Source organism: Drosophila suzukii, chromosome 3, assembly GCF_043229965.1.
Source record: "Drosophila suzukii chromosome 3, CBGP_Dsuzu_IsoJpt1.0, whole genome shotgun sequence".
Lineage (NCBI taxonomy): Eukaryota > Metazoa > Arthropoda > Insecta > Diptera > Drosophilidae > Drosophila > Drosophila suzukii.
In genome coordinates, this window is record NC_092082.1 from 81016493 (window position 1) to 81040664 (window position 24172).

Sequence of the window (24172 nt, forward strand, 5' to 3'; positions counted from 1 at the left end):
TGATTTGCCTGCCACTCACCCACTTCCATTTCCATTCCCGTTCCGTCCACATCCTCGCACAGGACTCCCCTACATAAGTAACGCCACATATGATTTCATTCATATGCAGAAGAACTATGCTCCTCCCTTCCATCAAGCCGCTCATTGATTTGCAATGCCTAAAATGTTTCGGCCTGATGATGGGTCTGCTCCAACCCCAACCCACATCCCATTCCATTGCTGTTGCTGTTCCGCTCTGCCTAACTGCCAAACATTCCCAAATGCCGAAGTGCGTGTCTCTCTCTTGGTGTGTGTGGTGTGTTTGCCATCGTTTTTGGAAATATTATATGCTCATACCTCCGTTTTCGAGTAAATTGTGTAAATATTTGCGCTCGTAAGTGGATTGGAGATGGATGAGTCTATCAACAGAGAAGTCGGCGCTGGCAGAGCCGTTGGCATCGCCATCATCATATGCGTATGGGTTGGCTCTGCTCCTCTCTGCCCATTCCCATTCCGCACCCTTAGTTCCCCAGTTATCCTGCCACCAGGAATTTTATGCCGAACTCGTTGGCACATTTACCTTCCGTCTTCGGAGCAAAGCCCACTTGCAGCTTGTTGCATTTTACAGAATTGGTAGCTCTACAATTTGACAAAGAATTTATTTCACTATTACATTGAGAGCAACGAGTGCACAGCCCAGAACTCACTCACTTGGTGGATCTAACAAAAGGCCATGTATATATGTATAAACAATTCAGCCCTACTTGGTTGCCTTTTTGTCGGTTTCCTTCTCCGGCTCGCTTTCCGTGGTCTCGTCCTCCTCATCATCATCATCTTCATCGCTCTCATCCTCGTAATCATCATCGGATTCATCCTCATCATCATCATCATCGCCGTAGGAGTAACCACCACTAGCTGCACCACCATAGTAGCCACCTCCACTGCCACTGGCTCCGTAGTAGCCTCCGTAGCCCTCCTCGTCGTCGCTGTTGCCGCCCTGTTGTTGGCGCCCAAACTTGTGCGAACGCGTGGACATGCTGAGGTCCTTGGTCACCGACGTGTCGTAATTGCACTTGGGGCACGGAATGGCCTTGTTCTTGTCGTACTTGAATCCCTTTCGGCGCACATGATCCTCGCAGTAGCAGGTCTTGCAGCGCAGGCAGGAGTACTGACCCAGCTTGTTGCACGACTGGCACTTGTAGTTCTCCGACTCCAGCACCTGGAATTGGTGTTTAAGAGATGATTAGTGAAGGTCTTATGGATAAATAGGTATTAGTGTGAAAAAACCAATACCTTAGATTATAGTCAACTGATAGATTTTGGGGCCAACCGAAAATTAGACTTCAAAAACAATTGTATCTCCAAATCACAATTAAATCATGAATAGTTTTTAGGCACCTCTATGTATTTCAAAGTCACATTTTTTAATCAACGGGCAAAGTCTGTCTTGAGTTATTTTCAATAGTTGTAAATAAATAATTGAGGTGAAAGTTGGAAAGGGACGGATTTCTAGGTTTGACTAGATAGTATCAGTCCATTAATATGCATTTAACGATTGAATATCTCTTTAGAGATCGTTTCTGAAGTTGTTAAGACACATTTTGAGTCAAAACTGGATAGTGACTGATTGGTTGACCTCTAAGGGGACGATGATGGGGGTACCCACCTGACAGCTGGCCTGGTGCTCGAACTGGTCATCCTCGCACAGGAATCCGTTGCAGAAGGAGCACTTGAAGATGCGGCCGCCGTGCTCCCAGACACCGCGTTCGCACTCCAGGCAGACGGCATTCTGCAGCGGACACGTGCAGGCGTGATTCTGGAGGCACTTGCGTCCGTGGCAGACCCAGGCCTCGCAGAAGTCGCAGATGGCTCCAACCATGCCCAGTCCAGTGGTGTAGACTCCGGGATGCTTCACCACACAGTCCCCCGTCTTCAGCATGCACTTGATCTTTCCACACTGAGCGCAAATCGGCAATCTTTGCAGACTTTGGCAGAAGTAGCAAAATGCTCGAGACTTCTGTTTCTTCTCGCACTTGTCGCATTCCATGGGCGCATTGCAAGGCAAATCAGCCAAGGGCACTTCCCTGCTGCGAATCTCTTTGAGGCGCAGCTTCTGCTTTTCAGCCTTCTTGCGTTGGCCCGTTTTCTTTTTCGGCATTTTGGCACAAAAATAAAAACAGAAAATCTTAATTCCTTACGTGTGCGGCACACTGCAGCAGGTCCGGCGAAAAATACCACAAAAAGCTCTCTAACTCACTGTTGGTATTTTTCTGCAAGTCGGTATTTAAAAAAAGCGAATAATAGAGTTGCCCAAGTGCGCCAAAAAGGCTAAAATGGCTACATCTCAAAAATGGCTAAAGTGAAGCTAAAATTATTTACAATTGTTTTCATTTATAATAGTAAACACAATTAAATGTAATTTATTTAGTTTATAGCTCATTTTTCATATCACCTGAAAATATAAATAATATCTATATATTTTAATTTTTTTCCAATTAATTTTTTTAATTTGCTGCAATAAAAATACATAAAGAAATGTTAGTGGAATCGGCCTATAAGATGTGGTCCTTTCAACTGTGTGACCGTACGCTACTCTCAGGCATTTTAAAAGCGCTGTGTCAAGGTACCTCGCCAAAAAAAAAACACGCAGTTTAATGTCAGTGAAATAATATTTTAAATTGAAAGAAAATACGCCAGAGCTAGTAACAGAATACATAGTCTCCAGTTTTACAAGGAAAAACAGATTCAGTGCAGATAAAATAACATTATAGAACAGTGAAATGGGCGGTCACGACAACTGGAACCACAAGCGCAACTCCAACGGACAGCAGGACGATGTAAGTACTACCAAATTCCTCCACTTTTCCCCTGCAGAAACTACAGAATTGATATGCCTTGTGGATAATATTCCAAAAGATTTTAACCGTGATAAACCTTATTTGGGTTTCAAGAGCTCCACTTTAAAGACATATATATACAAAGCCGCTTTATTAAGCCGCAGAAGGCTAGAAAATTGACACCTTTTCTAAAACAGCAAACCTCCACTTTGGTTGGGACATTGGATTAAAACTATTTTCCCAAGTCCGAAACCTTGACCCACCGCTTTTATTTTTGGTATATTTCATTAAACAAAATTCAGTATATTTTTTGATTCGGAGGTATAATTGATAGGTCTTCCCACGGTCACACTCATTATTTTAAAATTTTTCACTCGACGCGTGTGTGTGTCAGGCACTTTCTCCATTTTCAAAAACAGAAAATTAGTTATATACAACTAGTTTAACGCTCAAAGTAGTAAAATGGTGAATAACTCAAACCAGAACGGCAACTCCAATGGCCACGATGATGTAAGTACTGCGGTAGTGGGGTTTTTCTAGTTTTATACGGGCTGGTGTCCCACCTCACCGGTCGCCATTTTGAAAATTACGCATGTGTCTCGGGGGGCAGAAAGTGAGGTTAGGTCGGTTGGTGATAGAAAAAATCAATAATTTACGATTTTTCTCTAGGACTCCATCACTGAGCCGGAGCATATGCGCAAATTGTTCATCGGTGGGTTGGATTACCGCACCACAGACGAGAACCTGAAGGGTCACTTTGAGAAATGGGGCAACATCGTGGACGTGGTGGTAATGAAGGATCCCCGCACGAAGCGCTCCCGCGGATTCGGGTTCATCACCTACTCCCACTCAAGCATGATTGACGAGGCGCAGAAGTCGCGTCCCCACAAGATCGACGGCCGCGTGGTGGAGCCCAAGCGGGCTGTTCCACGTCAGGACATCGATTCCCCCAACGCAGGGGCTACTGTGAAGAAACTGTTTGTGGGCGCCCTCAAGGACGACCACGATGAGCAGAGCATTCGGGATTACTTCCAGCACTTTGGCAACATCGTCGACATCAACATCGTCATGGACAAGGAGACGGGCAAGAAGCGAGGATTCGCCTTCGTGGAGTTCGACGATTACGATCCCGTGGACAAAGTTGTGTGTAAGTACAAGGACTTATCTTACATCTTCTATGTGTACAGTACCATCTAATATGATTTATATAGTATTTAGTACACATTTTATCAATTACAATTATTTGGAATGTTCAAGTTTTAAAAGATATCACAGAAAGGACCATTTTTAAAGATAATGATTATCATCAGAGAAAGATGCTGGTCCTCAGATTAAACTTACCCCTTTTCCACAGTCCCAGCTCCGCATAGCAATGTTCGATATGTTCATGCGGCGTTTGCGACTGTTAGATAAATCTGGCTCGTATTATATCTTTGTTGGCTGGACACCCCGTATGTGCAGTCGATGAAAACGTATGTGCCACATTGGCCTCCAGGTTAAAACAACCCCTAATCATTTATATGCCTACACAGCACTGACAAATTGCCGGGCTTCATGTAAACGCCCGGGCAGTTTTCCTTTAAACGCTGTTAGATAAATCAAAGCGTCGGCTAAGCTATGTTATGCGAATGTAAATTAGAACCCTATTCAGTGTAACACGCAGCCTCGTTACAATTCCATAAATTAGAATTGATAATTAGATCCACAGTCCCAGCTCCGCATAGCAATGTTTGATGAGCTCATGCGGCGTTTGCGACTGTAAGAATAAATCCCAGCCAGTATTATATCATTGTTGTTGGTGCTGTTTCTGTGCACCAGCGATGAAAGAGTATTTGGCACACCACCATCTGAATTTACCAAAACAGACCACCCCTATATAACTTCACAGTACTGACAAATTGACGGGTTTGATAACGACGCCTGGATAGTTTTCCTTTAAATGCTGTGAGATAAATAAAAGCGTCGGCTAAGCTATGTTATGCGAATGTAAACTTTGACCTTATTTAGTGTAACACGCAGCCTCGTTACATTGCATTACTTAAATATAATCGAAAATCCACAGTCCCAGCTCCGCATAGCAATGTTTGATGAGCTCATGCGGCGTTTGCGACTGTAAGAGAAAACCCCAGCCAGTATTATATCATTGTTGTTGGTGCTTTTCTATGCACCATCGATGAAAGAGTATTTGGCACACTACCATCTGGATAAAACAAAAAGAGGAATCGATTAATGAGCTAATTAATATTATAAGTATGTTAGATACTCCTAATTTAGTTCGACTCTCAACCCTATCCTTAACTTCACAGTACTGACAAATTGACAGGTTTGAAACAGACACCTGGATAGTTTTCCTTTGAACGCTGTGAGATAAATCAAAGCGTCGGCTAAGCTATGTTATGCGAATGTATATTATAAACCAATTCGGTGTAACACGCAGCCTCGTTACAATAGTAAACATTTTAATAGGACTTGCATAGAAAGTTTCTACCGATCAGAAGGGCAAGTCTTATCATACCATAATTGATTTATATACTAGAACATTTTCTCCCCCATAATTCCAGTTTTAGTCACATTTCCACAGTCCCAGCTCCGCATAGCAATGTTTGATGTGCTTATGCGGCGTTTGCGACTGTAAGATGAAATCCCAGCCAGTATTATATCATTGTTGTCGGTGCTTTTCTGTGCACCAACGATGAAAGAGTATATGGCACACTATAATCTGGATGCACCCATCCTTGATATTTTATTTTTGGACCCTATTAATAGCATATTTCCTTCCAATTTCAGTGCAAAAGCAGCATCAGCTCAATGGCAAAATGGTGGACGTGAAGAAGGCCCTGCCCAAACAAAATGACCAGCAGGGAGGCGGTGGTGGAGGCCGTGGTGGCCCAGGAGGTCGTGCTGGCGGAAACCGCGGCAATATGGGCGGTGGAGGCGGCAACTACGGCAACCAGAATGGAGGAGGCAACTGGGTAAGTGCCTTTAAGTGGTTTTCAATTCGAATTGTGATTTTACAGCTGGTTAATTGAAATTGCAGAATGGCGGTGGCAACAACTGGGGCAACAACCGCGGAGGCAACGACAACTGGGGCAACAACAGCTTCGGTGGCGGCGGCGGCGGTTATGGCGGTGGCAACAACAGCTGGGGCAACAACAACCCCTGGGACAATGGCAATGGTGGTGGCAACTTTGGAGGCGGTGGTGGCTCCAACTGGAACGGTGGTGGCAATGACTTTGGCGGCTACCAGCAGAATTATGGCGGCGGCCCTCAGCGAGGTGGCGGCAACTTCAACAGCAATCGCATGCAACCTTATCAAGGAGGTGGAGGTGGCTTCAAAGCAGGTGAGCAGTCCAAGAACCATTGATAGCCAATAACCACCGGATAACGAGACACAGTACCCTGACACCTAACTGTTAGAACGTCGATAGAGTTTAGCAGTTAGCTTTTAAAAATACTGTGAGATTAACTGACGATGGCCATCGCTATGTTAAGCGTATGTAAGATAAACCCAATACGGCTTAACACGCAGCCACGTTACATTTATTTAGAGTAGTCACCACCAGTGTGGTTTAGTGATTAGATAAGAATGAGAGCAAGTGAGACACAGATTGTGGATGTTTTCCTAACGATCCTGGGTTTTCTTTTAGGCGGTGGCAATCAAGGCAACTATGGCGGCAACAATCAGGGCTTCAATAACGGTGGCAACAACCGCAGATATTGAGAGAGATACCAGACGAGGTGAGACATCCCATAACCACTACTAACACCTAGTTATAGTCCCAGCGAAGTCAGACCATTAACCAACCCAACGCTAATCTAACCCGTATGACCATTAACAGCCTTCCGTTTGATTTGACAAACGTATGGTTTTTTTTTTTTGTTTTTAAATAGCGCCCTTATCGGCATTGTTTTTGGTAGTTTGTAACAGCATAATATTGGGACTGATGAAAAGCAAACCGGCTCAGACAGTCCGACCCACCCTACTCTCAACAAACTTAATTAAGCCTTACGTATTTAAACTATAAACGTATTTAGAGAACAACAACCCATCAACCAATTAAGAACCCCCTTTTGTGCATACCAATTGTTTAAAATAACGTTTCTCATTTATCGACATTTTATAGGTGATAAAGTAAAAGTCGCTCAGTATAAGCCCAAAATTCAAAGTCAAGTAAACGATACGCAATTCAATGATCAATAACGAGTATGAACGCACGTTCATAGACCTAAGAAGTTTTCCGAGCACCACAAAACCAAACCAAACATGACAGAGAAGAGAGGAGAAGAGATCAGATTGATCAGGATCAGTGCAGTGCAGTCGTAAGGAGTTTGGTTCAGACTTGGATTAGAGCAGACAGAGAGAGATCAGTACCAAGCCAGTCCAGACCAGACCAGTCCAGTCCATTACAGCAGCAGTACAGTACAGTACAGAGCAGAGCAGTGTGTGAGCTAAGCAGAAGAGACTAACAAATCATTCAGAGAGATCGCACACAGCAAGTGGCAGTACACGTACACAGCAGCTGGCCAGGATTCCATTCGATTTGTGTTTGCACATGCTGATTGATTGATTGATTATTAAGAGGCGCATCGATAACTATCCAATATCCATAGAATTGTAATCTATTATTTCACATTGTAGCAACCAACCAACCAACATAATAAGTAACATTGTAATTAGAGAAAAAAGCCGACGACAGGCGAAACATTTGTATCTCCACACAACCAACCTATATTATACCAGCCATTAATGCATCAGCTATGTAAAACTTCAAGGCGGCAGCCGAGAGATATGTTTATTTGTATCTGTAGACAGCTCCAGTTCATCGGCTGCTGGCAACTTTTGATAATCAGAGCAGAAAACACAAAATATAAAAAAACATGTATTACATTTTACGACTTCACTAGACTAAGTTCTCATAGAATTAAATCGAGTAGAGCGTGCGGGGCGATCTTCTGCATCCATCCGCACGCTGCCCTAGACTTAATAATTTTACTATTCAAGTTCCAAGCGAACCTGACCGTGTGGAGGAACCTAGATACTTAGACTTCTTTGTAAGTGTCGACATGGATTTAACCTTTCCCCGCTGTTTAGATGTAACCGATCAACAAACAACACTTAATTGTAATCTATATCTTTTAGCAAGCAGTCTGTCTGAGGTGTCAGCGCACTTATGTTTAACAAAATTTACATTTTAATGTAGCGAAAAAATACAAGATTAAAAAATATACAATTATATAGCAATTTGATGTAAAAAAACTCTCGACTGAACCAAAACTATTTAGCTAAGCCTAAGACTCGTAGTTTTGTATATTATTTTTGTAGCAGCAACGGCAGGAGAAGGATCTCGATCAGAAAAAGAGGAGGAGTATGTGTATATTGGAGAGGTAAAGAAAAAGGAGCAAGCAAGTAGGACCAAGTCCAAAAGCCAGCCAAGAAATTTTTGTTCTACAAACTATAGCGTTCGTTGTGGGCGGGCCATTAACATCATTTGAGAGTTGTCTTGTTACTCGCCTAACAGGTTTCATTCTCCCCGTTTATTTGAATTGTCCACCCCATCACCACCTGTACCATGTCATTTACAACCATGTATATTATTGTAATTTCTGTTGCAAGTTGGCTGTGAAAAGTATGCGAAGCGCTGAAAGACGGCCGCCGCGCTACTAAAAGCAGCCACGGAAGAGGTCATCCGCACTTGAATTTGCAGCCCCGTCGCTGGGACTTTGTTCCTTCATTTTGCGTTCAAAAAGGGTAAGTATCATCCGAAAATCCCAAAACCGGAAAAAGTTGTAACTTTCAGGTGGTCTGCGCCCTGGAGAATGGAGAAGACTGAGCGAGTTCCCCTCTGAATCGGCGTAAATATACGACTAATCTTACTTTATTATTTCATTTTTATTTTTTACACTTTTTAATAAAGATATTACAGAAAACAAATCTTCAGTAGTTTTTATTTCAACGGTTTGGTTACTTGGATATTCAAATACCAGTGTGTACACACCTGGAATAATAGCTTAGTATATTGCAGCTTATTTTGCGTCTAACAGCACTGAGTTTACAAAAACTAGCAAAAATATTGAAAGTTTAGAAATTGGAATGGACGTGTGCTACTCCTACCATTTTTTTTTAATATAAATATGCTTGGCATGTATCAATGCAATTTTGATCAGAGGAGTTTATCTTAGAGGGCACTTGGTACCAAACTAAAAAATAATTTAACCAGTCGTTATTAATTATATTCCTGTCCGAAATACAATTTAAACTTATATAGAAATGGAATAAAATGTATTGTTTTGGGCCCCCTTCGTGTAGTGTATTATAATGGAGTTGGTTCATGTCCCTGCTAAATTAGAGTAATATTCCGTGGTATATTTAAGCGGTCGCAGTTCGGTCATACTAATTGCATTTCTTTTTGGGAGGGGGCGTTAACTTGCGAATTAATGACTGTAACTAACTAAAACACCAACTAAAGGCCCCGAAATGGACTCCACTGCCACTCGCACGCTGCCTTTTGTGTATAACTACAAAAACCATGAAGGCCAAGACTGCGAATCTCGGCTGGACATCACTTTTCCTTTCGATCAAGAGAATCTGGAGGAGTGCGTGACCCAGTTGATGGCTCCTTCCCAGATGGATCCTATGATGCGGTATCTGGACGAGAACATCAGTGAGTACTGGGATGTTATGGCACAGAAACCACCTCTAATTGTCATGTGAATTCCCAAAAGATCTGGAAAAGCAGCTGCAGGAGTTCGTGGACACGGAGCAACAAAAGTTTCTGGATGACCATGCTGAAAAGCTGCTCAATCAGGCGGCCAACGGGGAACTGGACATCGAGGTCATTGTGCGGGACACCGAGAGGCTGTACAAGGAGGAGCTGCTCCAGTTTGCCGATCGCGTTGGTCCCAGCGATGCGGATATATTCGCTCAGAGTTTCCACCGACTGGTACACTCCTCCTCCCTGGAGGACATCCTCAAGCGGGAGCGAACCTATGCCAAGGTAGTGTCCGACATGACAGAGCACATGGACAGCGAGGTGGAAACTCTGAATAACTCGCAGCAGCAGGAGATGGACAGCCAGATTAATCAGTTGGATATCACCACCACCTCGGAGGATATCAACAATCTGCTGGCCCAGCAGTATACCACACAGAACTTCGTGCGCAAGCGTTACGAATCGGAGCTGGAGGCGATGATGGGTCATCAGAAGAACGAGTACCGGGATTGGATCACCAGCCAAGTCAGTCAGATGTTTCAGGTATCGCCGGTGGCCACGCCGCTGGGCAATCGCTCCTCGATGTTCGTCTCGCAACAGCCTTCGATGGAGGAGAGCTTCACCATTCATCTGGGCTCCCAGCTGAAGCACATGCACAACATACGCATCCTCAGCGCCAATGTGACGGAGCTCTGCAGTCCACTGCACGCCGAGGAGAGTCTCAATGGTCTGAACATGGCTCTGGGACTTTACTCCAGTTCCCTGTGTGGCGTCGTCGTGTTGACCCCTTCGATTCAGGCTCAGGCCAACAAGAATATCATCAAGAATGCGAACAAATCCACCGAATTTCACTTTGAGCAAATCGATGTTCAGCTGGAGAAGATTGAAAAGCAGATTAAGAATCTGAGCACTGGGGATTCGAGTGGCAGCAGCAATAGCAACAGTAGTGCCGAGGGCAGTGCCACATCCTCGCCGACCAAAAAGGGCGTTCCCAGACTGAAAACGGGTGACTTCTTCATTACCAAGCACTCGAATCTCTCGCAAACGCATGTAATTTTCCACCTAATCTCGGACGAACCCATCAATAGTCCCAGTGAGATCAACTCGCGGCATCCGGTGATCTTGGGCCTAAGGAACATACTGAAGACGGCCAGCAGGCATGATATTACCACACTGACCATTCCGGCACTGCTGCGCCATGAGATGAGCGAAGACATGACCGTCCAGTGGTGCATCCGCAGAGCAGAGCTGGTCTTCAAGTGTGCCAAGGGATTTATGATAGAATCTGCCTCTTGGGGAGGAGCTGAATTAAGGTTTGTTATTAAGGTATTACAATTTTGTAAGGTTTTTAATTGGATTGCCCATTTCAGCACCTTGCAATTGCTACTGCCTGATGACATATCGGAGAGCTTGTTCACCACCCTGGCGGGAATGGTGCCCAGTGTTTTCCATGTGGCCAATCCCAAGATACTTGTGGACACCAGCAAGTAGTCAGCGAACACATTCCTCAAAGAAAGACTTTAAAATTATTTGTATGAATATACAGTTTATTCGGATTCAGAGTTATATATGTATGTATATGCTTCGTTATTCGTCGCTTCGCTCAAAAAGTTGTTATTTTTTAACTTCAACACACTCAGAATTTTCTGTAAATGTTCCTGTATCAATTTTTGTCAATAATTCATCGCAACCTTTTTCAAAACTACTACACTACGATGTATAAGTACATATTCTCATATATATAGTTATATGTTAGGTATAGGTATCATGTGTATATTACTTCCAAATGTAAATGTTTATCTTTGGTTTCGACCCCTCATGCATTTTTCGTGTAGTGTGTGTATCTCTGCGGATTGTATTTTAGTCTGTTCGGTTATCTATTATGATTATAATAATGATACTTTGAATAACTCTGATCATTAACTTGTAAATATGCTTTTGAAATATATATTTATGTATATCTAAACAATTGTATTCTGCGGTATTTTATAGGTTTTGTTAACAATTAATTAGGTTCTGTTTCTGTTCATTAACATTTCGCTGTTCAACTTTTCTTCGATTTTTTATTTCGGATCTAGCCCAGTGCGTTGTTTGCTGTGTTTGTGATTTGCTGCTTTGCAGTGGGGAGTAGAGTTTCAGAAAATATTTAATTAATGCTTCGACTGTGTATTCGATTGGTGTGTCCGGCTTAAGGGTTACATAAAATTAGTGACAAGTGTTAAGGTACAGGAACGGACCGCTTTGAGTTTTGGGTGCGAGCAATATAATACACATATATCGTTTCTCTGGGATCTTCTGGTGCCATCAGAGGCACATGATGGGAAAGGATAATGGGTATTTGGTACTTTGGGGATTGCATTTAAAAGAATTGACGTAAACAGCGTAATTAATTGTAAAAGTAGCTCGTATTAATAAATTACATTTCTATAGCCGTTTGCCAATAAATGCGCATTGGAGTAGTATGGCTTTCAGAACTTCAGAGGTTCCAGCATAAATTATATTATAGTTAAATTATAAGCCATTGCTCTGTCTTACGCAAGGTGATTTAATAAATACTATAAAATTAATTCTGAGAACAGTGCTGTGGTCTGAGCTCTCTTAAGTATACATTCGTGTCATCGTGGTCTATTTAAATTTCGTTAGTTTTTTCGCTACATTGAAGAAGAATCTGCTACAATTCGCATGCCAAAAATGTTATGAAGTATTCTATATATGGGTCTTTAGCTTAATACTTGGCGCATGCCTTAAACTACTTCGTATAGGTAGTATGCCTAAATATATTTAGTTAAATCAGAATACAGATTAAAAAGTTTACTAAAATTGAAACTATCACAAAAAACAAATACTTTATCAAAAGTACAAAGGTATATAAACTCAAATAAATTAATTTAAGGGTTGAGTATGCAAGTGGGTGTGTAGGTTGATGTGAGTTGAGTTTCGGGGGAACTTCTAAATATGTAATCTTTTAATTCCCCCTTTACATTTGACTCTCCTTGCGCCACTGGAAGGTGCCCGACTTGACGCTAATGCTGGAGGAGCCCTGATTGCTGCTGGAGGAGAGTATGTTGTTGGTGCGCCGGATCAACTGGGAGGCGGCATCGAAGCGGCTACGGATGAGCCGCATTGCGGGATTACTGGAAACTCCGCTGCGCTTGCTTTTGCTTTTTTGAGGGAACCATAAAATCGAGTTAGTTATTTATTTCTGTGACTTATCCATTAAAGAGCTTCACTTACCTCGAGGAGCTGGGCTGGTTTTCCTTGAGGTTGCCCAGAATTATACGCATGTGTGTGTCTCGCGCGAAATGATTATCCGGCAGCTTGGCACCGCCTCCACCACCGCTTGTTCCGGCTCTCTCATCATCCGCGAAGGCATTAAGACCCGGAAGCTGTCCTGGTGAACTCAATTCGCTGCTGGGCGAATGCGGGGGCGTGGCATATAGAGGGGACATGCACTCCATGTCGTACATATCGGCCTCGTTGGTCATGTTGGATGCTGTTTGGATACAATTTGATTAGCTTTAAATTGGAGTGTTAAAATGGTGTTGGACCTACCAAGCTGATGCTCGCTGAGATCGGGCAGAACCTGCGAGTGCCGCTGGGCACCTCCACCTCCACCACCACCACTGGATTTGTGTCCTGCTGCTCCTGAACTGGAGGCGTGCTTCGAATTGACCATCAGATTGTTTCGTGAGCTGAGTTTGCTTTGTCGCTGCAATTGCTGGGTAAAGGTAAGCGGCGCTTGCTGTTGGGATTCCAAAGGGGATTAAGGATTAGATTAAGTAATGAATTGTTCTATGACAGTGATACCCAACAGATGCAGAGCATGACCTATGACAGAGGCATTTACTATCCCGCGGGAAAGCCGCCTGCGCTGCTTCTGTTGGTGACCACTGGGCTATTCCCTTAAGGGATACTCACATCATTGCTGCTGCCCGTGGACTGACTAGAGATGACGCTCTTGCGCTTGTGCAAACTGCTCGTGTCCGACTGCATCGTGTTCTGGTAGAAGTTGTTCGAGCTGTGCGTGGAACTGGAGGCGTTGAGGACGTGCAGGTGGCTGCCATTGTGCACCGTGGCCGTGGTGGCTGCCGAACAGACTGAGTTGGCGGAGGCATGGGCCGGATACGGGGCCAGGTTCTGGTGAAGCGGCAGAGCCGGAGGCTGATCCGGAGATCTCAGCATGCTGGCATGGGCATGGAACTTGGGTTCGTTGGGATTGCTAGCTTCATCTAGGAGAGAGGAGAGGAGTAGGACAAAAGGGAAAGCATTAGTAACAGGCTTCTTCTGCGCGGTGGACTCTTACTTTTGGTGTAGCTCTCGAAGATCTTCAGGATGCTGGTGCGACTAGACTTGGCCGCCAGTTTAATGGGCGTGCGTCCGCAGTGGTCCGACTTGTAGGGATTGGCTCCGAACTGGAGCAGGGCAATCACGCACTTTTCGTGACCCTCCTGGGCGGAGATGCCCAACGCAGTAGCTCCCTGCTTGCAGGCGTGATCCGCCAGAGCTCCGTAGTAGAGCAGGATGTTCATCACGTCGTGGTTGCCCTGCCAGGCGCAGGAGTGCAGTGGCGTGCGGGCCTCCAAGTCCATGGAGTTCACATCCGCCCCGGCCTCGATCAGGGTCTTGACCATATCGGCATGACCCTGCCAGGCGGCCACATGCAGAGCCGTTCGTCCCTCGCTGTCCGGAATGTTGACATCCACGTTGGTCATGTCCAGCAGATATTTCACAATCTCCAGCTTGTTTTCCAGCGCCAGGATGTAGAGAGTGGTGCGGGAGTCCGCATCCTTAGAGTTGACATCGCAGCAGAACTTCAGCAGATACTCAACAGTGTCCATGTGGCCCTCCAGACAGGAAAGCCGGAAGGCGGTCTTGCCATCATGGGCCTTCTGGTCTACGAAACTCGAGTGGATGTCCAGCAGAGCCTGGACGCAGTGGAGTCGTCCCTCCTGGGCAGCAAGGTGCAAGGCGGTCTTTCCCTCGTTGTCGCACTCATCGATCTTGGCCCCCGATTCCAGCAGCTGCAGGCAAACCTCGTGGAATCCCTCGAAGGCGGCGTAGTGCAGCGGTGTCCATCCAGCATTATCCCTGTGCGTTTCATCCAATCCCCGATCGAGTAGCTGCCTCACCGTCTCCACATTTCCCTGAGCGGCACCGATACTCAGCACCGTTCGACCCTCGGAGTCCATGCAATCGATGCCGCAGCCCCAGAAGAGCAGCAGCTTGACAACTGTGGCGTGCCCTGCCGTGCAGGCTGCCCACAGCGGAGTGCGTCCCATGAAGTCAGCGAGATCCGGATCGGCGGCGTTCTCCAAGAGCAATTCGCACACCTCGGCGTTGCCCTCGAAGGAGCTGACCAGCAGTGGCGACATGCCATCGTTGTCCAACTGATCCGTGTTGGCACCATGATCTAGGAGTGTAGAGATGACCTTACTGTAACCAGAGGATCCACACAGGGCGGCCACGCACAGAGCACTGCGTCCATCCAGATCCAAGTGATTGACATTAGCACCGTTCTCGAGGAGAATCTCCACGATGTCATAGTGACCCATGTATGAGGCGGCTATCAGGGAAGTGCGTCCCTGACGGTCCACCGAGTTGACATCCGCTCCCGACTCAATCAGCAGCTTTAGAATGTCCTCGTGGCCACTCCAGGCGGCGGCTCTCAACGCCGTTCGTCCCTCCTTATCCGCCAGATCGATCTTACAGGCGGGTTGAGCTATCAGCAGACGCACCACCTCACTATGTCCTCCCCAGGAGGCGGATCTCAGGGGAGTCCAGCCATCGCGATCGGCATGGTTGACATCCACCCGCTTCATCCGACCAGTTCCATCGTTGCAAGGCTGGGAGAAGCTCAGAAGCAGCTTCACCACCTCCAAGTGTCCATTCCTGGCGGCTATATTCAGGGCCGTCTGACCATTGTAATCCTCAATCTCCAGATCGATGGGACTCTTGCAGGCATTGAGGGCCCGCTCCAGCAGCTGATGATTGCCATCGTTGGCCAGGATGTGAATCAAAGCCTTGCCCTTGTGCAGCTCAATGTGATGGGAATCGGAGAGCTGGTGTAGGGTGCTGGAGGCATTCTCATCCTGGCTCTCAGCCGGTGGCTCACTGTGCTCCGAGGGACTGCCTGCTCGCTGCGTCTCCATCAGGCAGCTCTTCTCACTGGACAGCAGAAGATCGGCCAGCTCGAAGTCAATGTTCTGGGATTTCTCCGAGAGTTCTGGCGACATTAAAGATGATTCACAGGAGTTCTGGGATTCCGCGTTGTTGATGCCCGTCTCGATGAGCAGCTTCAGCATCTTGGCATCTGTGGGCAGGCTGGGTTTGAAGAAATCGCAAAGGAACTGAGCGAAGGGTTCGCTCAACTCGCTAGCTAGAAAGCGTTCCAACATGGCCCGCGTTTTGGGCAGGAAGTTCATGTCGTACTTGAAGTCATGCTCGCATTGGGCACAGCAGTTCATCTGGTTCGTATAGAAGCAGTCGCTTAGGTTAAGTCGCGATTCCAACAGCATCAAGATGAGATCCAGGTCGACGTGCCGGCTGGTCAGATACTCCCCCGATCGGATGAGATGGTAGGCGAACTTACGCACAGTATTTGCACAGAGGGTATCGGCAACTAGGAGGTAGTACATGGAGATCATGACATGGCCCTCGTTCACGTCGCAGATGAACTTCTTGGTGGCGAATTTGACGTCCACCAGCCAGTCGGCAAAGGAGTTGTGGAAGATCTTCAGGCGCTGGGCATTGGAGTCGTAGGCCAGGATGTTCCTCATTAGCTGCAGACGCTTTTCGAACTCCTGGCAATCGATGGTGTAGTTGTGGGTGCGAAGGCAGTTAAACAGGAAGAGCTTGTCCACGTAGCCGGAGGAGGCCAACAGTACATTTAGCAGGGGTCTGATCTTCATGTACTGCTTTTTGTTAAAGGACTTCTGGCAAATGTATAAGTACAATCCGTTTAGGGTGCATGGAATCAGCTTGATCTCCCGGAAGCTAAAGAAGTTGTCCTTGATGCCGTGGAGCACCTTCTCCAGGTAGAGGATGCAGCCATTCGACTTGATGTACAGCTGGTGCAGCGACTCGATGATCTCCTTGGTCAGCATAATGCTGTCCTTGAAGTCGGAGTTCAATCGGTTGATTATGTACTCCTGCACATCCTTGACCACGTGCGATTTGCGCAAGTCATCCAAAGTGATCTTCTTGAATCCCGTGAACATCTTGGTTATCTGCTTAGTCTGTTTCTTGGTGGTGCACACCAGGAAGAGCCACTTGGGGAAGAGGTGGATGTGATTGGAGAGCAGCTCCGCCACATTGCGACTCTTGTGATTGGTGGCTGTGCCCCTTCCTCCTTTTAAGGTGGAGATAAGGTTGCCCTCGTTGATGTAGTTTTCGTCAATGGAATCGATCAGCAGGAGTAGGGCCGTTTTTGGAGGTGTGAGTTCTAGCAGAGGAAACAGAAAGGCCTTCTTAAAGCACTCATCGGGATTTTTTTCGATGTTGTCCACACTGAGGCACTCTAGGATCTCCGGATTGGAGAGCAGCAGTTCGTAGTAGCCATCGGCTATAATTGTGCGACAGCTCTTGGTTTTGGGCAGTGGTGGAGGCAGGGTATTGGTGCTCATCCGGGGCTTCTCACCAGGCACTGGTGGTGGTTGCTGCTTTGGTTCCTCCACCTCCTCCTCCTCCTGCTTGCCATTAACTTTGGTCTCTGTGAAATCAATGAGGGGTTCGGTTGAGCTATCAGCTGCAGCTTCGGCTTGGGCTTCGGGCTCTGTCTCCTTGCCTCCATCTTGACTGGATTTACACAACTCCTCCTTGAGTAGCTCATTCAACTCCTTATCCGCCTCGGGTTTATCTTCCTCTTTATCCTCCTTATTGGTCTGTGGCTCCTCCACCTTATCATCCTTGATGGCCGCTTCGATTTCGTGCTTTTCCTGGTCCGTGTTGAGATCGGCAATGTCCTCGCCACCACCCTGCTGGATGGACTGACCTCCTCCGTTGCTGATGGTGGACAGCTTGGAGGGAGAGAGCACTCCACTGCCAGAACGACCTCGCTTGACGGGAATCTTAGACTTGGTCTTGGCCGGACTCGACTTGGCGGCCGGCTCTTTGGATTCCTGAGACAGCTGCTTCTGCTGCTCCTTTTCGCTGCCCAAGTCCTTGTCCTGCTCGGCATCTCCTCTTTCCCGGGATGCACGTTTTGGTGGATGTGTACCATAGTTACCGCCAGCCTTCTCATCCGGTTTTACTGCATCCGCGTCGATTATCTGCAATGGAGCCGGCTCCGATTGCTGACGCGTGAGGCTAGTCCTGGTGGTGGCCTTGTTGACCGTGGAGGTGCGCTGTGACTGGAAGTTATCCAGCTCCTTGGTGTCCAACTCGCTGGCTCCCCGCTTGAGCTCCTCGATCAGCAGCTCCTCGGCATTCTCACTCAGACTTATGTTGTTCATGGCCTCGTCCAGCTTGAACTCCTGCTGCTGGGCTTCCTCGCGCAGGAAAGAGAAGCCCTCGTCGATGATCCGTTGGCTCTCATCCCGACTGATCAGCGAGGCATGGCTGAGCAACTGCAGTACGATCTTTCTCATAAACAGCGACAGGCTGTGGCACTCTGGATTCTGGGATTCGATGAGGTAGCAGGCCAGCAGCTTCCTGTTCAGGATGCCCTTTGTTCCGGAGTTGCCCTTCATGATGGCCTGGCAGATGGAGGTCTTCCCGGAGCCATTCGAACCAAGCACCAGGCAGCCATTGTAACTGGAACTCGAGATGGCCGCCGCCTTGGCCCTCGCGGATACATAGCTGGAGGATGCTGCTCCCAAGGCCACAGGCACAGGCTTCTTGCCCGCCGTTCGCTGCTCCAAGCAGAGGGCAATCTTCTTCAACACCCACTCTCGGTGAATGTAAACGGTGCTCACTATTCGATTGTTCTGCTCCAGGCCTCCACTGTGAACCAGTCCATTGACCTCCTTATCCGGCGACACCTTGCGTTGCATCAGAGCCTCCAGATTGCCATCCGTATCCTCCGATGTCTGGGGTTTTACTCCACCCGCCGCCTCCTGACCATCCTCCTCGGGCGCTGATCCTCCATTGGTATCCCCATTCGATTGGTGGGCCATATCCTGAGGGAAATTCTGCTGCACCAGGTTGGCAAAGTGCTCCTCCCGCGCCAGATTCGAAAAGCTGGCATTGGGACAGTCGCGTCCGGTGATCTCCAGCTTCTTCTGCAGCTGAGTGGTGTCCTTGAGGAAGTTCAAGATGCGCCGATCCTCTAGATGCTGGTTAGCTGTGCCGGGTGGCTGTTGACTGCTGCTGTACTTGGAGCCCGAAGCACAGCCATCCACACCCAGTCCGACCTTGCCATCGTCCTCGTCCGCATCTAGATCAGTTATCTGAACGGGATTGCCATTGCGAGCACTGGCCAATCGATTGGAGTCCCGAAAGTTGGAGAGCTTGGTCTCCGGATTTCCAGAACGACTTCTTTCGCCGCTCTTGTAGCGATCGGATTTACGCAGGGGTGTGGCATACAACATCTCCTTGGGCATGTTGTTGGTTACCGGGGCTGTCGGCGGAAGGTTCTTGTTAATTACCGCCGATGCGGAATTGCAGTTCCCAATGGAGTTGGCATTGGGATTCACCGTGGATGACTTCTGCTGCTGCATCTTGCGCACCGAATCGTTGTACATCGCCTGACAGGGCAGATTTTCGTAGATGTCATTGCGCAGATTATCGTTGTCCGTGTGCTTAGACATTGTGGCTTGGTTGGTAGCCTGGTTTCGAGCTCCTCTACAGGATGTGCGTAATCCGTTTGCCAACTGTCTGGTCGGCTCCCAGCTCTCAGCTCCCGGGTTCGTTGGCTTCTTGGCTCTGTGTGTCTGCCTTTCACTTAAGCCGCTCCTCGGTTGACTGCAAATGAAGAGAAGACAGGGGAAATGGGCTTAGTTTTATCACTTTAATATGCACCGACTCTCAAAACTAATCGTTGGAAGCGAATGCCAAATGGTTTAATTGCTTTTTATGAAGAGATCAGTGGATGTTTGGTAACTAGTTGGGTAGTTCGGTAAATGGCATTTTAATTTGATTACGGATAGGTAGTTAAATTTATTGAGATATCATGCAATGGATAGTAAACTCCGAAAGTACCGTTCAATAAACGAGTCGGTAAGCTTTACAATCCTAAACAGTCATTATAAGGAGTTGCCTTCGTTAAGATTGGTCCCAATCAGAAGTCTGCTGATAAAACATAATCCTATATATTTATACATTTAAGAAATTCAAAGAATGATATCTTTTTGGAGGCTATACAATTATTAAAGGCAATTCTTCCTCGTTATCTCCTCCCTCGTTAGTTCCATTATATCCTTAAGATAACTGAAATTACCTTTTCCCCATCTTCCTCTACATTTTAGCTTTTATGTGTCCTTACTTGAACTTAACTAGCACTTTCTTCTGCCACGTTTTCCAGTGGCTTCACTTTTTTAACATCCTGCAAACAATTGACCTGATTTCTATACATTTTTAACCCTTTGGCAGCTGGCCTCCTCGAGCTCCTCCATGCACCTCCATGCTCCTCCTGCTCCCAGCCATTCACCTCATCCACACCCACATCCCCATCCACATAAAAATCCACACCCACTTCGCTGTGCACACAAAAATACATATACTTGTCATCATTTTTCCTGCGCTTGTCTTTACGCGCAGTGTCTTTTGTTCTCGGGGCTTTTGCTTTTGCTTTTGCTATGCTTTTTGCCATATCTAAGCTTACATGCCATTTATGTGCGTCGCTGAGGAGGATGGTTAGTGCGAAGCACCCACACATCCCTGTGTAAATAATGTTCTTCATGCCACAAAGTTTTTATTTTAAACTTCAATTTACTCGTTGAGTCTGATGGGATGGGTGATTCTGCAATGTAACTAATGATACGTCCCAGCACGCTTGTTGTGCAACTTGCAGACAGAAATGGAGCAAATTCAGCACGTTCTATTGGTCCTCCGATGGCGAGGCCACAAAACTCTAGCCGTAAAAAAAAGAATCCGGGCCAAGTGAAATGAATGATTTACGCCTGCTGCAAAGAGGGGAAAAAGCCATTTCCCAAAATGACAGTGAGGAAAGGAGCGACGATGGATGGATTACCATAATGTTAACCAGTCAGCTGTAAAATCCATTGATTGAACGGGTGATGGGTTGGAACAGGTAGACGGGATAACAGGCGAGGGAGACGGGATAACAGGAACGCCAGGAGCGCCAGGATCAGGAAAGTCAAATGGAAATGGTCCGGACTGGCGACACATCAGCTTCCTGACCGCGATGGCACGTGAGTGCTCTTGCTTTTCCTCTGCTTTTCATCTGCTTTTGGCACTGCGGCCGTTTAACCGTAATTATTGGATGGATGCCCGCATTGTTCAACCCGGTTTGCCGGGTGCCACCGCGGTTTTCCGCCAACCATCATCCCCATATCCCTCTGTTCACCCATCCACCCACTAAAGGCCACAACAATTCAGCACGTACAAAGTTGCATTTGACTTTGCCACATTCGAGTATCGCACGTTTTCCTCACTTCTCCCCTTTTTTTATGGCCACCAAATTGATTCGCCATTGTAAATGAAAATGTCTGTGATTTCGAATCGGAATTTAAAGATCTCGAACAACGATGAAAATGTGCTAATTATGCAAGTTTAATGGCTTTTCCGAGACGAGTGCGTGTTGCATGGAAACCTAGAAGGAATAAAATAGGGGGTGCAACCCCAAAGCTAATTGCAATTTCTACAGCTCGGCATAAGTTTTGCCTTCGAAAACTTGACAAACTGGCAGACCATGTAACTCCCTCATTAAAGTTTCCTTTTTCCCCCCTTTTTTTTCGTAGTTTTCAAAGTTTAATTGATGTTCTCCATGGCAATTATGCTAATTAAACGCAAAGAGCCAATCACGCATTGTAATTGAACCAAATATTTTGCATACGTATAACTCAGCTGTTCGGAATTTTTCATATCGCTCGCACATTGTAAATGTCTATAAACAGGGGGAAAAATGTTAAACAAATGGCGAGCAAGTGATTTAATTAAATGGGCAAATGTATATACATTTATTTGTTGCCCCCAAACACATTGGAAGTAATCAGACAAGTCGGCAAGCCACATGGGGCATACTTTTGCACAGACATCTGGATCTGGGGCTTGAAATATATACATCTTATATATATATTTTTTGTTTTCTGCGGCTGGCAGCTGGGTGAACTTGAGCCAAGGCGGCGTGGGAATATTTTGCCTGCTGCCGTGGGCTCACAAAAAAATGCAAATGGGAATTTTTCGCCTGGAAAAACAGCTCGGCCCCGCCCAAAAATAAAAAAAAGATGGAAAATCCCAAGAAGAAAAGGAAGCCAGTGGTCGGTCGGTTTGGGACGTAATTGAAATGTTGCATCCACAGACAGGCGTTTAATGCACTCCACATTTACATTTACACTTACCGCCTGCCTGGCATTCAAAAGGATGCAGACAGGAAGTACTCCATTAATTTGTATTTACATATTTGGGTTTCGCATTTTACTCTTTTGCCTGGCTGAATGGCTTTTTTATAATTTTTTGCGCCCTGCTCATGTTTAAATAATAACTCTCTGACTTGTTGACTTGCTCAATTATTCAGGCAATAACTTTTCGTAAACAAAATATATTCCATGCATGGCAAACAGTCTGCAGGCGCAAATAAATGTATGCAAACCGAGTTAGATAAAAGCATATATACCTGTGTATATTTATTGCATGTCTGGTTGGCTGCCACGATTCATCAGTGCGACAATTGCGAGTGCAAATACTAAATCAAATATTGCATCAAATTGTTTGCGAGGAAGCGGCGGAAAAAGGTAAAAATCAGGCGAAATTCGCTGTACGTGCAGAATCATGTGCAAAAAAACAGTGGCACAAGCAGCTTAGAGGCAACCAGAGTTTGCGAAACTCAGGAGCACTTCCGTATCGATTTTCAGATTTTCAGGCTCCCTCGACTGCAAGCCATGACAAATGATGCTGAAAAAGGGGGCAAGCTTAACTGAAACTCTGCATACTCTGCAGAAAAGTTTAAAACTTGAAAAATAAACATCTTAAATGCTGATCAATGGGATATTAGTTCAGTGAGAAGAAACTTTTTCCTATAGGATTTTTTTATCAAAAATGAAATATATTATATCTAATACACGTCCGAGATTTTTCAGGTGAAAAGTCCAAAGAGAAAATGAAAATAAATATCTTAAATGATGAATAATGGGATAGCGATTCCATGAACATGAAACTTTATCCTATGATTTTTGTATCGATAATAATATATACTATAACTAATACACATCAGTGACTTTTCCTTTATAGGAAATCTAATCCCTTATCGATTTTCCAGGTGACAAGACAATACCTGGGTGGATATGATATAACCCAATCAAAAAAGAGAACAAAATCGTTTGGAATCAAAGCAAATGCTCTGGGCTCCGCTTACAGATGCGCTTAATTTTGTAATACAATGCCGCTGGAGACTGAGCAATTCCCCACCTTCTAAACAACCTAAGGACTCCCAGTGGGTTTGGGTTCGAGTTCGGGTTTTCCTTTTGCAGCTTGGAACGTGCCCAAAACCAATGGCATTGTGCACGGGTAGCTGTGGGCTGGCTTTCGGTGCCCGTCTATCCCACTTCTCCAACATTTGCGGCTGCACCGGAAGCGGATTCAATGCGGGCATCGGAAAGGACAATGGTGTGTACACGGTGCAGCAGCATCACAAATGGGAACAGGATGTCACAGAGCTAGCAGGATGCGATATCCGTGGACCCTCGGGATGAACGCTTAATTAAACTTAAATTTTTCATGCCTCCGTAAATGCAGTTTATGCATTCACAGGACATTATGGCTATATGAAAATGAGAATCCTGTATAAGGTCGAACATTAAGGCTGACACTGCCGTCATCATCATCATCATCATCACCGTCATCGCTCTTGGCAGAGATTTTTGTGTAATATCCTTGCCCTCCTTTACTCCTTGGCATGCCACTCCAACTTCCTGTGTGCCATTCATTTTTCAACACTCTCCCGGAAAATGAACACACACACACAGCGCTGCACACAAAATTTCGGGGAAAATACAAGAATTCTTAAGTGCCGAAATAAAAAGAACAGAGGGCACATGCCATGGCGTGCCTTTTACTTTACGCGATTTTCAAACTTTTGATACATTTATTTACTTGGAAAAGTAATTCCGCTGAGCGCCATATGATGAACTGGAAAACGCCCACTTTTTCTTTTATTCTAGCTGCTTTCTTCTTTGGGCAATGATGATTCTTTTTGGCATCTGGCCAAGGCTGAAAGTCTGGTTATTGTTTTAAGACAAAGTGCTTACCAATTAAACTCACAAACCATATGAATTATTCGAGTCATGCTTTCCTAACGACTGCAATCGCATTTGTTTTCCATTCTCTGTTATCAGGCAGCTGCATTGTATCTACATATTGAAAAGCTTGCCCCTGGCAACGCTCTCCTCTGGTTTATCTGTGTCAACTGCCTTGTTCGCTGTCTGTTTTTGCTCCCAGCAAACATATTGACATCGTTTTTTGACAAACACTATATGCCCCCGATATCACCTTTTCAGCTGAACTACAACCGACCTCACACTCCGCCCCTTG

At 45.9% G+C, this 24172-nt stretch overlaps 4 protein-coding genes across 8 annotated transcripts in view; 2 read left to right on the forward strand and 2 right to left on the reverse strand.

Moving 5' to 3' along the window:
* Positions 1 to 619: 619 nt before the first annotated feature.
* Positions 620 to 2205, reverse strand: Noa36 (zinc finger protein 330 homolog Noa36). The gene is made up of 2 exons (XM_017080959.4): positions 1646 to 2205; positions 620 to 1198 (listed from the first exon to the last, which is right to left on the reverse strand). The coding sequence occupies exons 1-2, from the start codon at positions 2135 to 2137 to the stop codon at positions 740 to 742; spliced, it is 951 nt and encodes a 316-aa protein (XP_016936448.3). The 5' UTR covers positions 2138 to 2205; the 3' UTR covers positions 620 to 739.
* Positions 2206 to 2669: 464 nt separating this feature from the next.
* Hrb98DE (Heterogeneous nuclear ribonucleoprotein at 98DE) lies at positions 2670 to 8748 on the forward strand. 5 transcript variants are annotated; one of them, XM_065866768.2, is made up of 6 exons: positions 2673 to 2816; positions 3486 to 3963; positions 5604 to 5788; positions 5854 to 6157; positions 6464 to 6554; positions 8431 to 8748. In XM_065866768.2, exons 1-5 carry the CDS (start codon positions 2760 to 2762, stop codon positions 6535 to 6537), a joined length of 1098 nt encoding a protein of 365 aa, XP_065722840.1. In that variant the 5' UTR covers positions 2673 to 2759; the 3' UTR covers positions 6538 to 6554; positions 8431 to 8748. The 5 variants fall into 5 exon arrangements, with proteins under 5 accessions (XP_065722838.1, XP_065722840.1, XP_065722839.1 ...); XM_065866767.2 differs by lacking the exon at positions 8431 to 8748 and adding an exon at positions 6941 to 8058 and having other exon boundaries at positions 2676 to 2816; XM_017080956.4 differs by lacking the exons at positions 2673 to 2816; positions 8431 to 8748 and adding exons at positions 3154 to 3326; positions 6941 to 8058.
* A 457-nt stretch (positions 8749 to 9205) lies between these two features.
* Positions 9206 to 11495, forward strand: LOC108014751 (FERRY endosomal RAB5 effector complex subunit 3). Its single transcript, XM_065866765.2, has 3 exons — positions 9206 to 9478; positions 9540 to 10839; positions 10897 to 11495. The coding sequence occupies exons 1-3, from the start codon at positions 9292 to 9294 to the stop codon at positions 11015 to 11017; spliced, it is 1608 nt and encodes a 535-aa protein (XP_065722837.2). The 5' UTR covers positions 9206 to 9291; the 3' UTR covers positions 11018 to 11495.
* LOC108014761 (ankyrin repeat domain-containing protein 50) overlaps positions 11053 to 24172 on the reverse strand; it is a 31134-nt gene continuing 18014 nt past the window's right edge. The window contains exons 2-6 of the mRNA XM_065866764.2: positions 13830 to 19426; positions 13445 to 13755; positions 13079 to 13268; positions 12761 to 13019; positions 11053 to 12687 (exon numbers count right to left, since the gene is read on the reverse strand). Coding sequence (XP_065722836.2) covers positions 12504 to 12687; positions 12761 to 13019; positions 13079 to 13268; positions 13445 to 13755; positions 13830 to 19272 — 6387 coding nt within the window. The 5' untranslated portion in view covers positions 19273 to 19426 and the 3' untranslated portion in view covers positions 11053 to 12503. The remainder of the gene's footprint in view (positions 12688 to 12760; positions 13020 to 13078; positions 13269 to 13444; positions 13756 to 13829; positions 19427 to 24172) is intronic.